Source organism: Staurois parvus, unplaced genomic scaffold (assembly GCF_062004578.1).
Source record: "Staurois parvus isolate SC_StPar_1 unplaced genomic scaffold, SC_StPar_1.0 ptg000011l, whole genome shotgun sequence".
Classification (NCBI taxonomy): Eukaryota; Metazoa; Chordata; class Amphibia; order Anura; family Ranidae; genus Staurois; species Staurois parvus.
This window is the reverse complement of record NW_028317807.1, coordinates 19,390,295-19,407,616: the sequence shown is the minus strand read 5'-3', so window position 1 is coordinate 19,407,616 and position 17,322 is coordinate 19,390,295. Positions and strand designations below refer to the sequence as shown.

Genomic DNA, 17,322 nt, shown 5'->3' with positions numbered 1-17,322 from the left:
TTATTTAGCATGCAGGTCAGCTCTGAGAAAACTTTAGCTGTGATTACTGTTGAGAAGAGGAGAATAATGGGATATACAGTTGCAAGAAAAAGTACGTGAACCCCTTGGAATTACGTGGAGTTTTGCATGAATTGGGCATAAAATGTGCTCTGAATGTCATCTAAGTCACAACAATAGAAGAACACAGTCTGCTGAACATAATACTACACAAACATTAGATGTTGCCATGGTTTAATTGCACATAACATGTAAACATTCACAGTGCAGGGAGGAAAAAGTATGTGAGGCCCTAGCTTAATGACTTCTCCCAGAGCTAATTGGAGCCAGGAGTGAGCCAACCTTGACTCCAATCAGTGTGATGATATTGGATGTGTTGCTGACAGCTGTCCTGCCCTTAAAAAACACACACCTGTTTTGGGTTTACTGGTTTCAAGAAGCACTGTCTGATGTGAACCATGCCTCGCAGAAAAGAGCTCTCAGAAGACCTACGATCAAGAATTGTTGACTTGTATGAAGCTGGAAAGGGTTACAAAAGTATCTCCAAAAGCCTTGATGTTCATGTGTCCATGGTAAGACAGACTGTCTACAAATGGAGAAATTTTGGCACTGTTGCTACACTTCCTGGGCGTGGTCGTCCTATAAATATGACTGCAAGAGCACAGCGCAGAATGCTGCATGACAGTGTCAGCTAAAGACCTACAGAAATCTCTGGCACATGCTAACATTTTTGTTGACACATCTACAATAAGGAAAACATTAAACAAGAATGGAGTACATGGGAGGACACCACGGAGGAAGCCATTGCTGTCCAAAAAGAATATTTCAGCACGTTTGAAGTTTGCAAAAGAGCACCTGGATGTTCCACAGCACTACAGGCAAAATATACTGTGGGCAGATGAAACCAAGATTGAGTTGTTTGGGAAGAACACACAACACTATGTGTGGAGAAAAAAAGGCACAGCACACCAACATCAAAACCTCATCCCCACTGTAAAACATGGCGGAGGGAGCATCATGGTTTGGGGCTGCTTTGCTGCCTCAGGGCCTGGACAGATTGTTGTCATTGATGGGAAAATGAATTCCAGAGTTTATCAAGACAATTTGCAGGAAAACGTACGACCATCTGTCCGCCAACTGAAGCTCCGCAGAGGATGGGTGATGCAACAGGACAATGACCCAAAGCATACAAGTAATTCAACAAAACAATGGCTGCAACAGCACAGAATACGCCTTCTGGAGTGGCCCAGTCAGAGTCCTGACCTCAACCCGATTGAAATCCTGTGGCATGACCTTAAGAGAGCGATTCACACCAGACATCCCAAGAATATTGCTACACTGAAACAGTTTTGTGAAGAGGAGTGGTCCAAAATGACTCCAGATCATTGTGCAGGTCTGATCTGCTACTACAGGAAATGTTTGGTTGAGGTTATTGCTGCCAAAGGAGGGTCAACCAGTTATTAAGTCCAAAGGTTCACATACTTTTTCCTCCCTGCACTGTGAATGTTTACATGTTATGTGCAATTAAACCATGGCAACATCTAATGTTTGTGTAGTATTATGTTCAGCAGACTGTGTTCTTCTATTCTTGTGACTTAGATGACGTTCAGAGCACATTTTATGCCCAATTCACGCAAAACTCCATGTAATCCCAAGGGGTTCACATACTTTTTCTTGCAACTGTATGAATACTGTGTATTAACTACCTGCCGACCGCAGATAGCCGAATGACGGCTGCACTGCGGCCGGCCAGTTCTGAGTGGACGTCATATGACGTCCCCCCAGAACGCGCTCTCCTGCGCGCCCCAGGGGGCGCGCACCCGGTGATCTCCGTGATCGCTGTGTCCTACGGACACAGCTGATCACATGATGTGGTAAAAGGCCAATCACAGCGGCCTTTTACCACGTGATCAGCGGTGTCCAATGACACGCTGATCAGAGGGAAATGCAAGTGCCGATTCTCGGCTGCACTTTCCTCACGCTGTCAGATCGTGAGGAAAGTACTGCTGGGAACCGGCAGTTGTCAGAGCGGGGATCGGCACCGATCATCAGGGCACTGATGATCAGTGCCCTGATGATCGGTGCCCAGCAGTGCCATCCGCACGTTCCGCCCACCTGTGCCCAGCAGTGCGCCCACTAGCTCCGCCCACCCGTGCCCAGCAGATCACCCACCCGTGCCCAGCAGTGCACCCATCTGTGCCCAGCAGTGCACCCACCTGTGCCACTCTGCAGTGCCACCTACCTGTGCCCAGAAGTGCCACCTACCTGTGCCCAGCAGTGCCACCCACCTGTGCCCAGCAGTGCCACCCTCATGTGCCCACCCACCTGTGCCCACCAGTGCCACCCACCTGTGCCCACCCACCAGTGCTGCCCACCAGTGCCACCCACCAGTGCAGCCCAGTAGTGCTGCCAGTCAGTGCCACCAGTCAGTGCCCAGGGGTTGTGCCAGTCAGTGCCGCCAGTCAATGCCCAGCAGTGATGTCAGTCAGTGCCGTCTATCAGTACCCATCATCAGTGTCACCTATCAGTGCCGCCTATCAGTGCTGCATATTAGTGCCGCCTATCCGTGACACCTCATTAGTGCTGTCTATCAGTGCCGCCTATCCGTGCCACCTCATTAGTACTGCCTATCAGTGCCCTTTAGTGCTGCCTATCAGTGCCCATCAGTGCCGCCTATCAGTGCCCATCAGTGCTGCCTCATCAACGCACATCAGTGAAGGAGAAAAATGCCTGTTTGAAAAATTTTATAATAGAAACAAAGAAACTTTTTTTTTTTTCAAATTTTTTGCACTTTTTTATTTATAGCGCAAAAATTAAAGCGCCCAGTGGCGATTAAATACCACCAAAAGAAAGCTCTATTTGTGAGAAAAAAATGATCAAATTTCATATGGGTACAATGTTGCATGACCGTGCAATTGTCAATCAAAGTGCGGCAGCGCTGAAAGCTGAAAATTGGCCTGGTAAATAAGGGGGTATAAGTGCCTGGTAGGCAAGTGGTTAATAAAAGGTGTGTGCCATATACAGAATGTTGCAGAAAGCTGTTTATGTAAAAGGCATTGCAAAGGTCCAACTTGTGGTTGTAAAAAAACTTAGCTTCTTCATAAAGAAAGGGATTATTTACTGTAACAGCCTTAAATAAGAACTCCAGGAAAAAATATGTTTTTAAAATCTAGGATAGAATGCTAAGATACAAGGAGTAAAGTGCAATGATGTGTATACCACCTGCTGGAGCTCTATTTGTTTTTTTTTACAATTTTCTGTTTTAATAATTGGGGGAATCACTGGTGGAGAAGGATCTGGGAGTTCTGGTAGATCACAAGCTTAATAATGGCATGCAATGCCAAGCTGTGGTATCTAAAGGGAGCAAAATCCTCTCTTGTATTAAAAGAGGTATAGACTCCAGAGAAAGATACTTTACCCCTGTACAAATCATTAGTAATACCTCATCTGGAATATGCAGTTCAGTTTTGGGCACCAATTCACAAAAAAACATTGGGGAACTGGAGAAGAACAGAGAAGGGCAACCAAACTGATAAGAGGCATGGAGGAGCTCAGCTATGAGGAAAGATTAGAGAAACTGAATTTATTCTCTCTTGAGAAGAGGAGATTAAGGGGGGATATGATCAACATGTATAAATGCATCAGTGGTTCATATAGTGAACTTGGTGTAGAGCTATTCACCCTGAGGTCATCACAGAGGACAAGGGGGCACTCTTTACGTCTGGAGGAAAAGAGATTTAATCTCCAAACACGGAAAGGTTTCTTCACAGTGAGAGCTGTGAAAATGTGGACTAGACTCTCTCAAGAGTTGGTTTGGATTCTTTCCTAGATACACAGAATATAACTGGATATTAACATTTATAGGTAAAGTTGATCCAGGGAATATCCGATTGCCTCTAGAATTAGGAAGGATTTTTTTTCCCTGCAGGAGCAAATTTGATCATGCTTTGCTGGTAATTTTGCCTTCCACTGGATGAACTGTGGGTATAGGATTATAACTTTTTTTTAATGGTTGAACTGGATGGACTTTTGTCTTTTTTCAGCCAGACTAACTATGTAACTGGGAGCCTATAGTACCACAATCTCTATACTTCTGGTGCTCCGACACTCCAGCTACATGTGTCCTACATAGCAGCTCCAACTTTGTTTGTAGCTGCACTGACCGCCCCTCCTCTCCCGTTGCCCAGTCACAAAATGTTTTTCATTCTGTAAACCCATTCACAAAACCAAAAGCTTTTTGTGAATGGGCAGGGGAGGAAAGGGTGGGAGGAGCTGATGCTGTGTAGGAGAGCTAAATCTGTACTATTTGAACCATTAAATTGTAAACAAAAGAGAGAGGGAAAGATCCAGGAGGTGGGATATACCTCCTTGCTTTTAACTCCTTGTATGTCAACATATTTGAAATGCTTATTTCTTTCCTTGAGTTCTTCTTTAAAGATGAGGAATGTTCCTCTAAAGGAATGTTCAAACAGATTCAGCAGATTGCTTCAAAAAGGATTAACTGTGGTTGTAAAAGTAGTAAATAAAAATTTATATTTTTATAGGAAATATGCCATGGGGGATTAATAAATACATTTTCTCAAAGCAAAATTAACTTAAATTGTACCTAAACCAATTTTTTTTCAGTTTGTAACTTACCAGTCTCTAATTGCTGTGGCTGTACTAGTTTTGTTTTTGCATGCATTTTTTTGCTTTTTTTCTGGTAATCCAGCAAAAAACACACTTCCTGTCCCTTTCTGTTATGTGCTTTTTTCTGCACCATATGTATAAGGACAGCCATGGTCGTCATACAGGCTGGACTTCAATCACATCTTGCCTTTGTTCATCCACATTACATGGATTGATTGGACAAGTAGTTTACGCAATAAAGAGCTCACGGGAACTAACAATGATTCTGCATTTTTGGATATGACGTACTTTCTGTACTTGCTGAAAATGTTCTTGCTGTAAAGTGAAAACTAATGCAGCCACCATAGCTAAGAATTAGGTGACCAGTATATGCACACAATTTAATATGCTAGTGCTTCCAATCAGATTTCCAATGAGACTTATATACCTGTGAAATGCATCCAATTGCTTGGTAAGGTGATCACAATAGTTAGTAATTTTCAAGTACAAATGTTTACACAAATATTCTTTAGTACACCTTATAGAATCAAAAGACACAAATGTAGAGGCATCATTTGTATGCTAAACATGCAAGCAAAAATGAGGTCCCCACCATATGCATTGAACATCGCTGTACAATTTGACAAAGAGGATTAGGAATGACATTCACTATGCATGTGTACATTCACACGCTTATGAATGCTTGCAGTGCAAATAACAAAAAATGGATCCCTGTCCTAGCTTATTTCCTTTAGTAAATCAGGCCCCCTGCCTCTAATCTCTGAGCTACATGTAACAACTTGCTGGTACTTACCACACCATCTTACATCAAAATTACGATTCAGATCCACTCCAAAGCAAGTCCCATTTTGTGGTGAGCGGTTCATTCTCCAGAGACGTTCCTGATATTAAAGATGACATAGGAATTCATATTTTCAGTGTACTTAATAGCATACATTAAAACCTAATTGAACCAGCAGTATTTTGTACTGTAATGAAGTCAGGCTGCATACACAGCAATAAATATGGGGCTCTTTTCCTTTTTTGTTTTTACACTAAGTGCTGCAAGGAGGGTTATTTTCCCCCATGCTGTCAGCACATAGAAGACTTGGACTTCTGTTCTCCTATACAAAGCAGCTACCCAACTCTCCATCATTCTCACACACTTTCCTAAACACTGCTCCAATTACCAGCACTGCTCAGGGAGCAAGAACATTAATAAGAGTTTTCTAAACCAGGGCGGTTAAAAAATGAAAAAACCTGTCTCTCAACAAAATTCCTAGATTGAAAGTAAGAATTTATTTAAAGGAAACTGTCTTTTCAAACTTTTGTTAGATTAATATTGATGAAAATTCTTATATATAGGAATGATTATTAAAAAAAGCCTTGTTTCTGTACACCATTGTATATATATCTGTATATGGGGGCGGACATATTTGCTCATTAGATATGTTGACCTGCTTCCAGCTTTTGCAGTGCTGCACAATAGTTATGCTTTATGGCTTCTGCTCTCAAAGCAAGCCTAGAGTTACTTGACCTAAAAAGATTCTAAAGTCTAAATGTTTTTTTTGCCATAATACACTCCCTGCATTAACCTCCCTGGAGGTCTGATTATGTCAATATTTTTGAATGTCAAAGCAGTACATTGTTTTGCATGGAAATTTGTTGTTTTATATTGTAGGCCTGTAATTCTTAGGAATAACTCACTTAACCACTTCCAGACCGAACACTTTTACCCCCTTCCTGACCAGGGCAATTTTCAGCTTTCAGCGCTATCACACTTTGAATGACAATTGCGCGGTCATGCAACACTGTACCCAAATTAATTTTTTACCATTTTTTTGAGACAGATAAAGCTTTATTTCGGTGGTATTTATTCACCGCTGGGATTTTAATTTTTTTTGCTATGTAAATGAAAATGTCCAAAAATTTAGAAAAAAAGTGTTTTTTTAAATAAAATTTTGCAAATAAATAATATTTCATCATAAATCTTTGCCAAAATTTATTCCGTTATCTTTTTAGTAAAAAAAAATCCAAATTAGTTTATAACCAAAAATTATAATTTTTATTAATTTATAAATTATTTAATTTTTGTTTACATTTTTTTTTTTTTTTTTATATATATTGTCATCCTAGCAGCACTTGTGGAGGGTGATGATTTTTTTTTTTTTTTTTACACATTGCTTTTACACCCATATAGGATGTAAAAGCAATCATTTCTCTTTCTCTCTGTGTGCATTCTTGCACTCATTGAGAAGTACTGAGTGAGCTGTGATTGGTCACAGCTTGTCACATGGTACAAGGCTGTTGTGAATAGCCTTGTACCATGTGACCTCTGTGATCATTCACAGATTTCACACGTAGTAAGCAATGATGTCACAAGTGACATCTTGCTTACTACTTTGTATGTGATCACTGATTGGCCAATCAGTGACCACATGATCGGGACCTCGTACAGAGGTCCCGTCCGACGATCGGTGTTTCACTGTGTCCGGAGGACACAGCGGGCACCGGATCAAGGTGCTGCGCGCCCCGAGGGAGCACGCACAAGCAGGGTGCGGGGAGGCCATTTATAAACGGCCATCCGACCCTGCACTGCCACCATCCGGCCATTTATATGCAACGGCCGGTCGGGAAGTGGTTAAATCTGTCCAAACAAAAGTCTAGTAAACATCCTGGGTATGATAAAGTTTAAAACACGAAATCATAAATTATAATATAATAAATAATTATAAAAAATAATAGTATAATAATAATAAATTTAATTCAATAATGTAATCAAACCATAAACACTGAAATTTGAAATAGAGCAACAAGTTTGCACATCACTGAGCTCAGTCGCAGAACCGTTGCTGTCATCACTTTCCGTGCCTGATGACGAATTTCCCCACAAATCACTATCGCTCAATTCTGAAAGAGATTCTAATTCACTATCGCTGTTCTCTAGCTGGTCTAAAACTGATTTTGACCTAAAGGGGTGCTTTTTGGATGCAATGGACGTTCTCAAGTTTCCAGGCAGAAAGAACGGTAAAAATGCCATTTCCACCCCCCTGGGTTGTGACGCTCACAGGGAAGGGAACCCAGAAGACAGATGCCGGCATCGGGTGGAGGACACAGCCAGAGGACACAGAGGGAGGACATCGGGGGATTGCAGGACAAGGTAAGTTACACTACAGTGTAATCCCAAGTGTGGCTCGGGGTTACCGCTTTTTGTACTAAAAATTAACCCTCGGTTACCGCTCGGGATTACCGCTAGGGAGGTTAAGGAAAGAAAACACCTCACTAACTGTCCATATCCCTAAACACTTACCTGACTACTCTCACTGAATTAGCCCTGTCCCAGCCATAGGCTCCTGCTGTTGTCAGTCAAACTCCTCTAAGGAAGTGCTGTGTGTGTCTATGGATGCACACAGCCTTGAACAGGAGTGCACCTGCATGGTTGCCCCCATGGCACATGGCTTGCTAAGAGGTCACCCAGGGGAAAAAGGAGTGGACAGGTCCAGCTGCCAAAGAGGAGTTAAGGGACCGCCCTGTGCAAAATCATTGCGCACAGCAGGTAAGTATAACTTTTTTTTCTCTTTTTTAATTGCCTTTACTATCACCTTAAGTGTGCATTCCCTATGAGGCTGATGTAGAAAGTGAAAGATGCAGTAATTGCTTATAGTCATTAAGAGCTCCCTCTAGCATTCGATCCATAAATCTTTATATTTAATACAATAACTAAAAGATTAAGATCAAGCTTTTACAAATATGAAAATTATAGAAAAATTTACTTTAAAGTACATTTTTCCTCTTCCATGCAAGGCTAACAAAGAGGTTTGCTCTAATACTGCCTCCCCCTGTAGCTTATACTTACCTTTTTTCTACTCCCTCACTACTATGGTCAGTTTCTGGCAGTGAGTCACTATATTCAGAGCTTACACTGGGTTGGGTACTTTCTCCCTGTCATAATGTGACAGCCATGGACCAATCATTAGGCTTTAGTGCTGTCACATCTGAAGAAGGGGATTGAGTCACATGGTTCTCCATACCTGAAAATATTAGGTGTTTTCTTTGCTTTTGATAGCTGGACAGAGGCAGGGGAGCAAGCAAAAGATGAATATGAGATGCAGGGGAAGGGGCATTTAAACAAACCTGTTGCTTTGCCCTGCATGGGCAAAGCATAGGTTTGGCAGAAAAGTAGCATTACAATATTAATTCAAAATTTGTGATCACCTAATTTTTACTATACGTTATATTTAAGGTTCACAAAGACAAGAAATGTCTGTCATCCAACATTTGCAATTTTAAGTATGGAAGATTAAATGACTGTAACTGACAATCTCAGAATACCACTTTTAGTAAAACCTTTGATTGCCTGTGTTGGAAACATTTTGGATGATCTCCTACTTTGCTCTCATTCATAAACAATAATGGTAATAGGATCAAAAGTATTCAGCAAACAAAAATACAACAAAGATAGTACTAAAATGCAGTAATTATCTCATAGTTTTCCATTTCATAAAACTGAAAGATGATTCCTTTTGGATGGTAACTGGTTACTGCATAGTTCTTCTCACTGGATAAGTAAAGCCAGATTTGTAGAATGATCTTACGTCTGTCCAGCTGTAAATATATCCATCAACATTCAGAACAGGTATGATATAGAAATCAACTTGTTTGAGAAGCTTGTTCAGCAAAGTGTCATTCTTGTAGCGTGCAAGAATCTGGAAAAATAGAAGAGTTGGACAGGGACTTGTTAGCTACCACTAGTAAACATGATTTCTAATAGACAAGCATGAATCTAGCTAAGGCAGTAACAGCCAGTGGTGTATTTAGGTTTTGTGTTGCCCTAGGCAACACAAAATTTGCCCCCCCAGGAGAGAGCCTGACATTGACCAACAACACCTCTGCCCCCCACCCGAGAGAGCCTTCCACTACCATTGTCCCCATACACCGGCCATTCCCTTCCCAGCAAGAGAGAGAAATACACTCACCTTCACAGCTCGGGAACGAGAGTCAAGAAGCCCGCAGCCTCTCTCAGATCCTATCTGGTCCCCAAGCAGCATGTGTCCCTTCTTGCATCCCTTCTTCCAAGGGATCAGTGCTGCCCCCCTGTAAAATCCCACCCTAGGCAAATGCCTTGTTTGCCTTGTGGTAAATACACTCCTGGTAACAGGTAGAGACTGGCTAAATAAGACAGTGTAACAAGACCCATTGTAACTAAATGTGCAGGTTTATTAATGCTTGGTTATAGTTAACATAATTGCCACAAGTCCCCTTTTTCCATAAAAAGATGGAGCTTTGTGGACTCTGATTCATTTTTATTTAGAGCACTGCATTATGGAAAATGTAGTCCTAGCCAGCAGGAACTTCATATTCACCACAGACACAAGAAACTACAAAATCCAGCATGCATGTGTGCAGGATGGAGGTCATATAACTTAAAAGATAAGTTCACCTTTTAATAAAAAATACATTTTTTGCAGATAAAAAATGTGCATTTACTATTTTTTATTTTAGGAGCCTGGAAAGCATTGCACCAGCGATCAGCAACGAGCAATGCCATGCAGGTCTCCTGCAGACAGTCAGTGTAAGCTGAACTATCACACATCTCAACAGGGCTGTGTTTGTTCATTGAGAACTACAAGCCGACATCTGCAAAGGCTTGTAGTTCATTGAGTTACAGGGATCTGTAAATCAATGATGCGGCTGTGAGGAGATCCCTAGCTTGCTGCCACAAGTGGGGGGGGGGGGGGTATTGGGGGGGAGAGGGGTCTGATGCTGAGCATGTTACATGTTACACCCTAAATATGAGTGTAACATGGCACATGGTCAGAAAAGTGAACTTATCCTTTAAAAAGCCTGTCAAAACAACAACAGGAGTCAGTTAAGAGAGATGCCGTTGTGTGTAGAAGGGAAGGTCCAGCCTGGGGGAGAGACAGAGAGAAAGATACACTGAAAGACTGTGCATTACATGATGGAAAGTTTGTCAGTTTTAGGGAGCTGAGAAAGCTGCTGCCAAGTCCAATCTGTGTGCAGGCCACTGTCCACTGGAGCTGGGGAATCATCCTGAGGCCTAGTACCGAAGCTTCCAGAGACCCAGCCCTACAGAGTCCTGCCTTGACGCCAAGCCTAGCTAAAGACTCCAGCTGCATTGCAGAGCTATCGCTGTCTGATCGCTGCAGAAACTAATTTGGAATTGTTCCCATCTTAAAGGGGGCCCCCGTTCATCACTAAAGGAGACCTTCAACTACCAATATTGTGGAGTCAGTGAGTAGAAATGAACTCTTTGTGACATTGACTGACCTTGTAGGGAAATCCATTGGAAAGACATATTGCACTATCCCTCTTAAAGGCATTCTCTATCATCCTTTAACTTTCTACAACTTTCCTGCTGCTCAGTACTGTATCATTGAACATCTGAGTGATATCCGCTATAATACCTCTAACAATGAATCCCTTACACATCATTCAGCGCTCTTAGGAAATTAGAGTTCTACTACCAGTTTTTTTGTTGCAGAAACTATCCCCACTAGCACACCAACATCTTCAAGAGCTCCATCGTAGCCGTCCGAAGACTTACTTTAAGGACTGTGTTAGAATACCTGCTATTCTTCATGGTCAAGAGTTTATTTTTACAGTTATTGAAACATAGCTTAGGCCTAGCCTCCTCACCATGAGCAACTCTAGGTGAGTTCATCGTCGCATTATGCTGCTCATTTTTAGTGGGGAAAGCTACAGTTTATGCTGACCTTACCAGAACCTAAGGTGGCAATCTTTCTATATTGTTTGATATTTGGAACTGTATATGTCAAAAAGTGTTTCCATTGTATTATCCTGTCCTTGTTGAGTATTCATATTTTCACTTTATTTTGTCACTCTACTCCATGGTCTCCAGTCTCATTTCAGGGTAACCCTAAGGTGCTATCCAAAAGTTATCAGTCTTTGTCTGTTGATGTGTATACACAAGGTGTGAGAGGTGTAAAGGTCTTTGTAGAGGTCAAGGTAAGAACAGAGAGCCCTATACAACCAGCTGCTCCTGTAGAAGTGCTGCAAAAGGATGGAATGAAGAAGCTCTGGTGAATCTGCTGCTGAACCCTGTGGAGCTCTAATTAGTTTCTCACCTCAGGAATCAATAACCCAAAAGCAGTCCCTCAGCAAGGTAGCTCATGCATCTATAGTATACCTCCATCAGGTGCTCATTAAATGCCTACAGGTCCTCAGCTTAAGGGAACCTACATACATTAAAACAAGCCCTGGTGCGCTCTGCATTCTGTGAATATTTTATTAATTTGATTTTAAAGGATACCTGTCATGGAGGCTGTGATTGCCCACCATTCCTTCTGAAAATATTAGTTGCCTGGCTATCATACTGATAAGTTGGCTTCAGCAATTCACTGAGCTGGAACACGTGTACAGGTAAAGAATTCTGATACTAATTTACAACTTGATTGTTCTAGGTTTGCTATTCAAAAGTATTGGCATTAGACTCAGACAAAAAGCTAACATTTTATTAGAAGGAGGAACATAATGGCAATACCATATTTCTCTTATGACAGGGTCATTTTATTATACTAAAATGTACAAGTAAGAAAGGGCAAGAAACACCCAAAAACATTTCTGGTTTACCACTGTGAAATGTTAAATCCCAATTCTGGACTATTTCATGCCAAAGGAGTTAATAAAAATAGGAAATAAAGCTCAGGCTGCAATACTCACCTCCTCCCCAGTGCTGTCCCCCGCAACAATTCCTTTATAGCACTAGATGTCCTCTGTCTACCAAGTTAAATGACAACCAAGTTTTTAAACCAGGAGGACCTCTTGTGAGTGCAGGGTGTCATGGACCCACCCTTTAAGGATGCATAACCACAAAGTCCTGTACTCAAATTATAATGACATCATGACATCAATGCTAGTCTTTGCATTGTTTGGGACTGCCCGGCATTAGAGAAGTAGACCCTGTGGGGTTTATTTACTAAAGCTGGAGAGTGCAAAATCAGACTCACTTCTGCATAGAAACCAATCAGCTTCCAGGTTTCATTGCCAAAGCTTCATTGAACAAGCTGAGGTTAGAAGCTGTGACCATGCCTTTATATGATATATACATCTGGAAAAGGAAGTTACAAAAAATAAAAGCATAAAATAAATGTGGGGGGGGGGGGAGCACCCGGGGGAGGAGGGCAATTATAAGATGGAGCCTTAACTAGAAACACACAAAAAAAATTGGATAATCTTGGAATTTTGAGTGCCTTGGGGTTCTGTTGATAATATAGCAGCCTGTAGCATGTATAGTAGCATACATACAGACTATAAATGCTTCTAGTAGACAACAGGACATGGTCTGCACACTGAACTGTCCACACATCATTCTGCCTGATCACATTTATGTGTATTAAAATATATTTACTGAGATGTTTACAGTGTTTATCGCAATTACTATTTAACCAATATATTCATCGTCTTATCATCCATTCAGTAGCCACATTCATGATGTTTGTTAGAAATATAAAGCTATATATACATACCTCTCTCACAAACCATTGGCAGTAAGCTACAGAAATCCATTCCCGTGCATGAATTCCACAATCCATAACTATAACTGTCTTATTCTTCTTTGAAGGCAATCCAACCTACAACATATATTTTTGTAATCTGGTCAGAATGACACACATTCAAGTTATCTCAGTATCCTTGTTTAAGATCATCAGGAAGATTATTGGGGAAATATGAGTTTGATGTTCATGAACCTCATGCTTTGCTGTGACAGCAGAGTGCTCATTCTTGAGATTTGGTTGTGCAGGAGATCAGGGACTCAATAGCTCCAACAGTTGTCAGCCCTCTTGCAACAGTACCACCGTTAGGCTGCTTTCACACTGATCTGTCTTTCTACTGATTTTGCGTTAAAAAACAGAAAAAAAGTGTGATCATGTATTCCTATGGAACTCTGCACAGTGATCTGTTGAGGGTCCGGTGCATTTTTTTTAAAGTCCTGCTTGCTCAATTTTCGACACGGGTTTGGTGGGGTAAAAAAACAGCACCAAAAACATACCTCCCCATTGAAATCAATGGAAAATGCACCAAAAATGCACCCGCGTTGTGCTTTTTGTGAATTTTTGGAGTCATATGTCCTGTAAAAAATGCACTGCAAATGCAGTAAAAAGGAGCCAAAAATGCATATGCGTTTTTGGTGCATTTTAGCTATGGATCAGTGTGAAAGTAGCCATAAAGTCCAACACCAGGCACATACAAAATTATGTCTTGCAGTGAGACTTGATTGCTCATTTAGGTCTAGGGGAACAAAAAAAAGAAGATATATGTACCCAACTCTCTGCTCCTCCCCACAGCTTGACGGGTCTTCACAGCCTCTTCTCCCCCATGCTCCAGCAGTCTAGGATCTTGACATCATCAAGAACAAAGCAGGGTCTATAGCCCTGCATTAAATATGTTGACTCTGAAGGACAGTCTGCAGGGGGGAGCAGAGGATCAGGTAACTAAAAGAGTTTCTCCTCTCCCCTAGATATACAAGCTTCGCCCACACTGCAAGGCATAGTTTACTGTAAAATTTTCCTGGAGCTGAGCTTGATCCACTTGTCTACCTAGGCAATGTTTAATTTTTGCAAACGTTAAAATTATTATCTGTATTTTTTGCTAGAAATATATTAAGCCCTTAAAAGCTATATATTCCGTAAAAGCAGATACCTTGGAGAATACAGTGGTGGCCATTGCTCTTTTTTTTGTCACACAATATTTGCGCAGCCATTTACCGAATATGTGTTTTCAGGACAAAACACAATAAAATTTATTTTAGTACAAACAAGCACAATATAATACCCAGTGTTTTGGTAAAATATAAAATATGGCGTGGTGTCAAGTAAATCGATACCAAACATGTTAAGACTCAAAACTGTTCGGCTAAGAATGGGTAACTACAATATATTATTTTTTAGCTTTTGGATAAAATATATTACAATAATAGACAAATGAAAAAAACCCTACACACGTAAACCTTTTGCGCAATATGTTACATACACTCAATTAGTATGCATTGACATAATTTCCCTGTTATACTGCACACATTAGGTATCCTTGCACATATGCTGTATTGGGTTTAAAAAAAAAGTACGATCATTTTTTTGTCCCTAACTACTATTAGTGACATCTTGGTTTCTATGTGCATAAAATAATTGCTATAATAACAGCTTGCGGTAAATACCTCATGCCTTTTTATGCCTGGGTATGGACTTTCTATACATTTGTTTTAATATGAGGATCTATTATCAATTACCTCTTTAAAGACTGGACTTACAGTGTGTCAATAAATGTTTTTATGATTTGTACTTAGTGTGCTGTGGTTTTACATGGTCATCAGCTTTCCTAAGCGCTTACTGTGGACTATTGGATCACATATTGCACTACACCACTCCTGGTGTTATTCCTTGTGGAGCTGTTAGACTGCTGCACAGCACAACAGTGATTTACTGATTATCACCTGCTGTTTGGCTGGTTTGTTTTATAGATGTTTTTAGTTTTATGATTCACAATTATTGCGGCCTCCTTCCTTCTCTATAATAAACTCTCTAACCCACATCTTCAACCACATCTTCAACCTCTGTCTCTCCACTGGCACCTTTCCCTCCTCGCTAAAACTCTTGCTGGACCTACCTGTTTATATAACTTAAGGCCCATCTCCCTGTTCCCATTTGTCTCCAAGCTTCTCAAGCACCTTGTGCACAACCATTTGAGTTGCCACCTCAGCGACAACAACCTTCTCTATCCTCTAAGTCTGGCTTCCATCAACAGCATTCCACTGAAACTGCCCTACTAAAACTCACTAACGGCCTAATAACTGCTAAAACCAATGACCATTACTCCATACTCATACTCTTAGACCTTTCTGCTGCCTTTGACATATTTGATCACCCGCTCCTCCTCAGTAAACTCCACTCCCTTGGTCTACATGCTCTTTCCTGGTTCTCCTTTAATCTTTCTCAGTGCACTTTTAGCGTCACATACAACACCAACTCCTCTGCTCCTCTACCTCTTTCTGTTGGGGTACCCCAAGGCTTTGTCCTTGGGCCCCCCCTTTTCTCTCTCTACACCTCTTTCCTGGGCCAAATGATAACCTCCCATGGCTTCCAATACCACTTCTACGCTGATAACACCCATATCTATCTCTCCACTCCGCAGCTCACCTCTTGATCTCCTCACGTATCACAAATCTGCTGAGCGACATATCAGCATGGATGTCACACCACTTCCTCAAACTCAATCGTTCAAAAACTGAACTTGTAATATTTCCTCCTCCCAGATCCCGCACTCAACAGAACAACTATTGGTCCCTTACCACATGCCAGGGTGCTAGGTGTAATCTTAGACTCCAACCTCTCCTTTGGGCCCCACATCAAATCATTGGCTAAATCCTGTCATGTCAATCTCTGCAACATTTCCTAATTTTGCCCCTTCCTGACTAACGACACCGCAAAACAACTTATGCACACCTTGGTTATATCCCACCTTGATTACTGCAACTCCCTCCTCACTGGCCTACCTTTACATAGGCTATCCCCCTTCAGTCTATTATGAATGCTGCTGCTAGATTTATTCACCTTACCAACCAATCAGTGACTGCTGCCTCTCTCTGCCAATCCCTTCACTGGCTTCCACTAGCCCAATGCATAAAATTCGAAATACTAACCACAATGTACAAAGCCATCCACAACACTGCCCCTAGCAACTTCATTCACAGATGTCGTCCAAATCGTTCGCTCCGCTCCTCCTTAGACATCTTTCTCTCTAGCTCCCTTGTTACCTCCTCCCATGCCTGCCTCCAGGACTTCTCTAGAACCTCTCCCATCCTCTGTAACTCCCTACCCCAGTAATTCCGGTCAGCCCCCCTCCTATTCCTCCTGTAATTAACTGTATTGTAATTGTACTGTCCCCCTATATATTGCAAAGTTTGCGCTATATAAATCCTGTATAATAATAATCTCTTAAGTCTTTAATTTCTGTTTATTGGTGCCTGTATAGAATAAGAAAACTTGGTTTCGTGCAAAATCAGTACCCTGCAGCAAAAGATGAATGACACCATAATAAAAAAAAAGAAAATAAAAAAAAGAAAAAAGTAGAGAATTGCCAGTACCATAAGGAAAAAAAGATATAATAAAAAAAGGAAACAGGAAGAGAATTGCTAGTATTTTCAATATCTAATAAATAAACAAACACCAACTGCACTGCCTCTGTTGAAAGCATTTTAGGCACCTGGTGTGTATTTTGGGGGCACCCTTTGTTTATTTTCGTATGGGGTTCCCTCTTAAAATTCAATTTGAAGAGCCTGGTACGAATTATGAAGGGAACCCCACAGTTTTCTTTTTTTTGTTGCGTGAGGTCCAAATTTAAAATCTATACTATATCCTTATCCAGGATAAGGGTTTGATATAGATGACGGAAAGTGGCTGAAAGTGGCAGAAGTAAAGTGACTAAAGCTTTCAATTGTTGGCAATTTAAACAGCTTTTTCTTTATTTTTGTCAATGTCATGGTTTCTTCCTCTGATGATGTGTGTGCGCACGTAATGTGTAAGGAGGAGCCTACTCACGCTGTGACGTCACGCCGTCGGAGCATCGTGGAGCTCCGGCGGCCATCTCTATTCAGGGACGGTTAGTCCTATTGAATTTTATGTTTACTTCTGGATGCATCCTTGTTGTTCTACTAATAAATGTTTTATTCAACTTCACTAT

At 41.2% G+C, this 17,322-nt stretch overlaps 1 protein-coding gene across 1 annotated transcript in view; it reads right to left on the bottom strand.

Annotated features, from left to right (window-relative positions):
- LOC149473823 (carboxypeptidase O-like) overlaps window positions 1-17,322 on the bottom strand; it is a 72,810-nt gene that overhangs the window by 20,021 nt on the left and 35,467 nt on the right. Inside the window, exons 6-8 of the mRNA XM_089671553.1 lie at window positions 13,113-13,217; window positions 9,201-9,311; window positions 5,420-5,507 (exon numbers count right to left, since the gene is read on the bottom strand). Of these exons, the coding sequence (XP_089527679.1) occupies window positions 5,420-5,507; window positions 9,201-9,311; window positions 13,113-13,217 (304 nt within the window). The remainder of the gene's footprint in view (window positions 1-5,419; window positions 5,508-9,200; window positions 9,312-13,112; window positions 13,218-17,322) is intronic.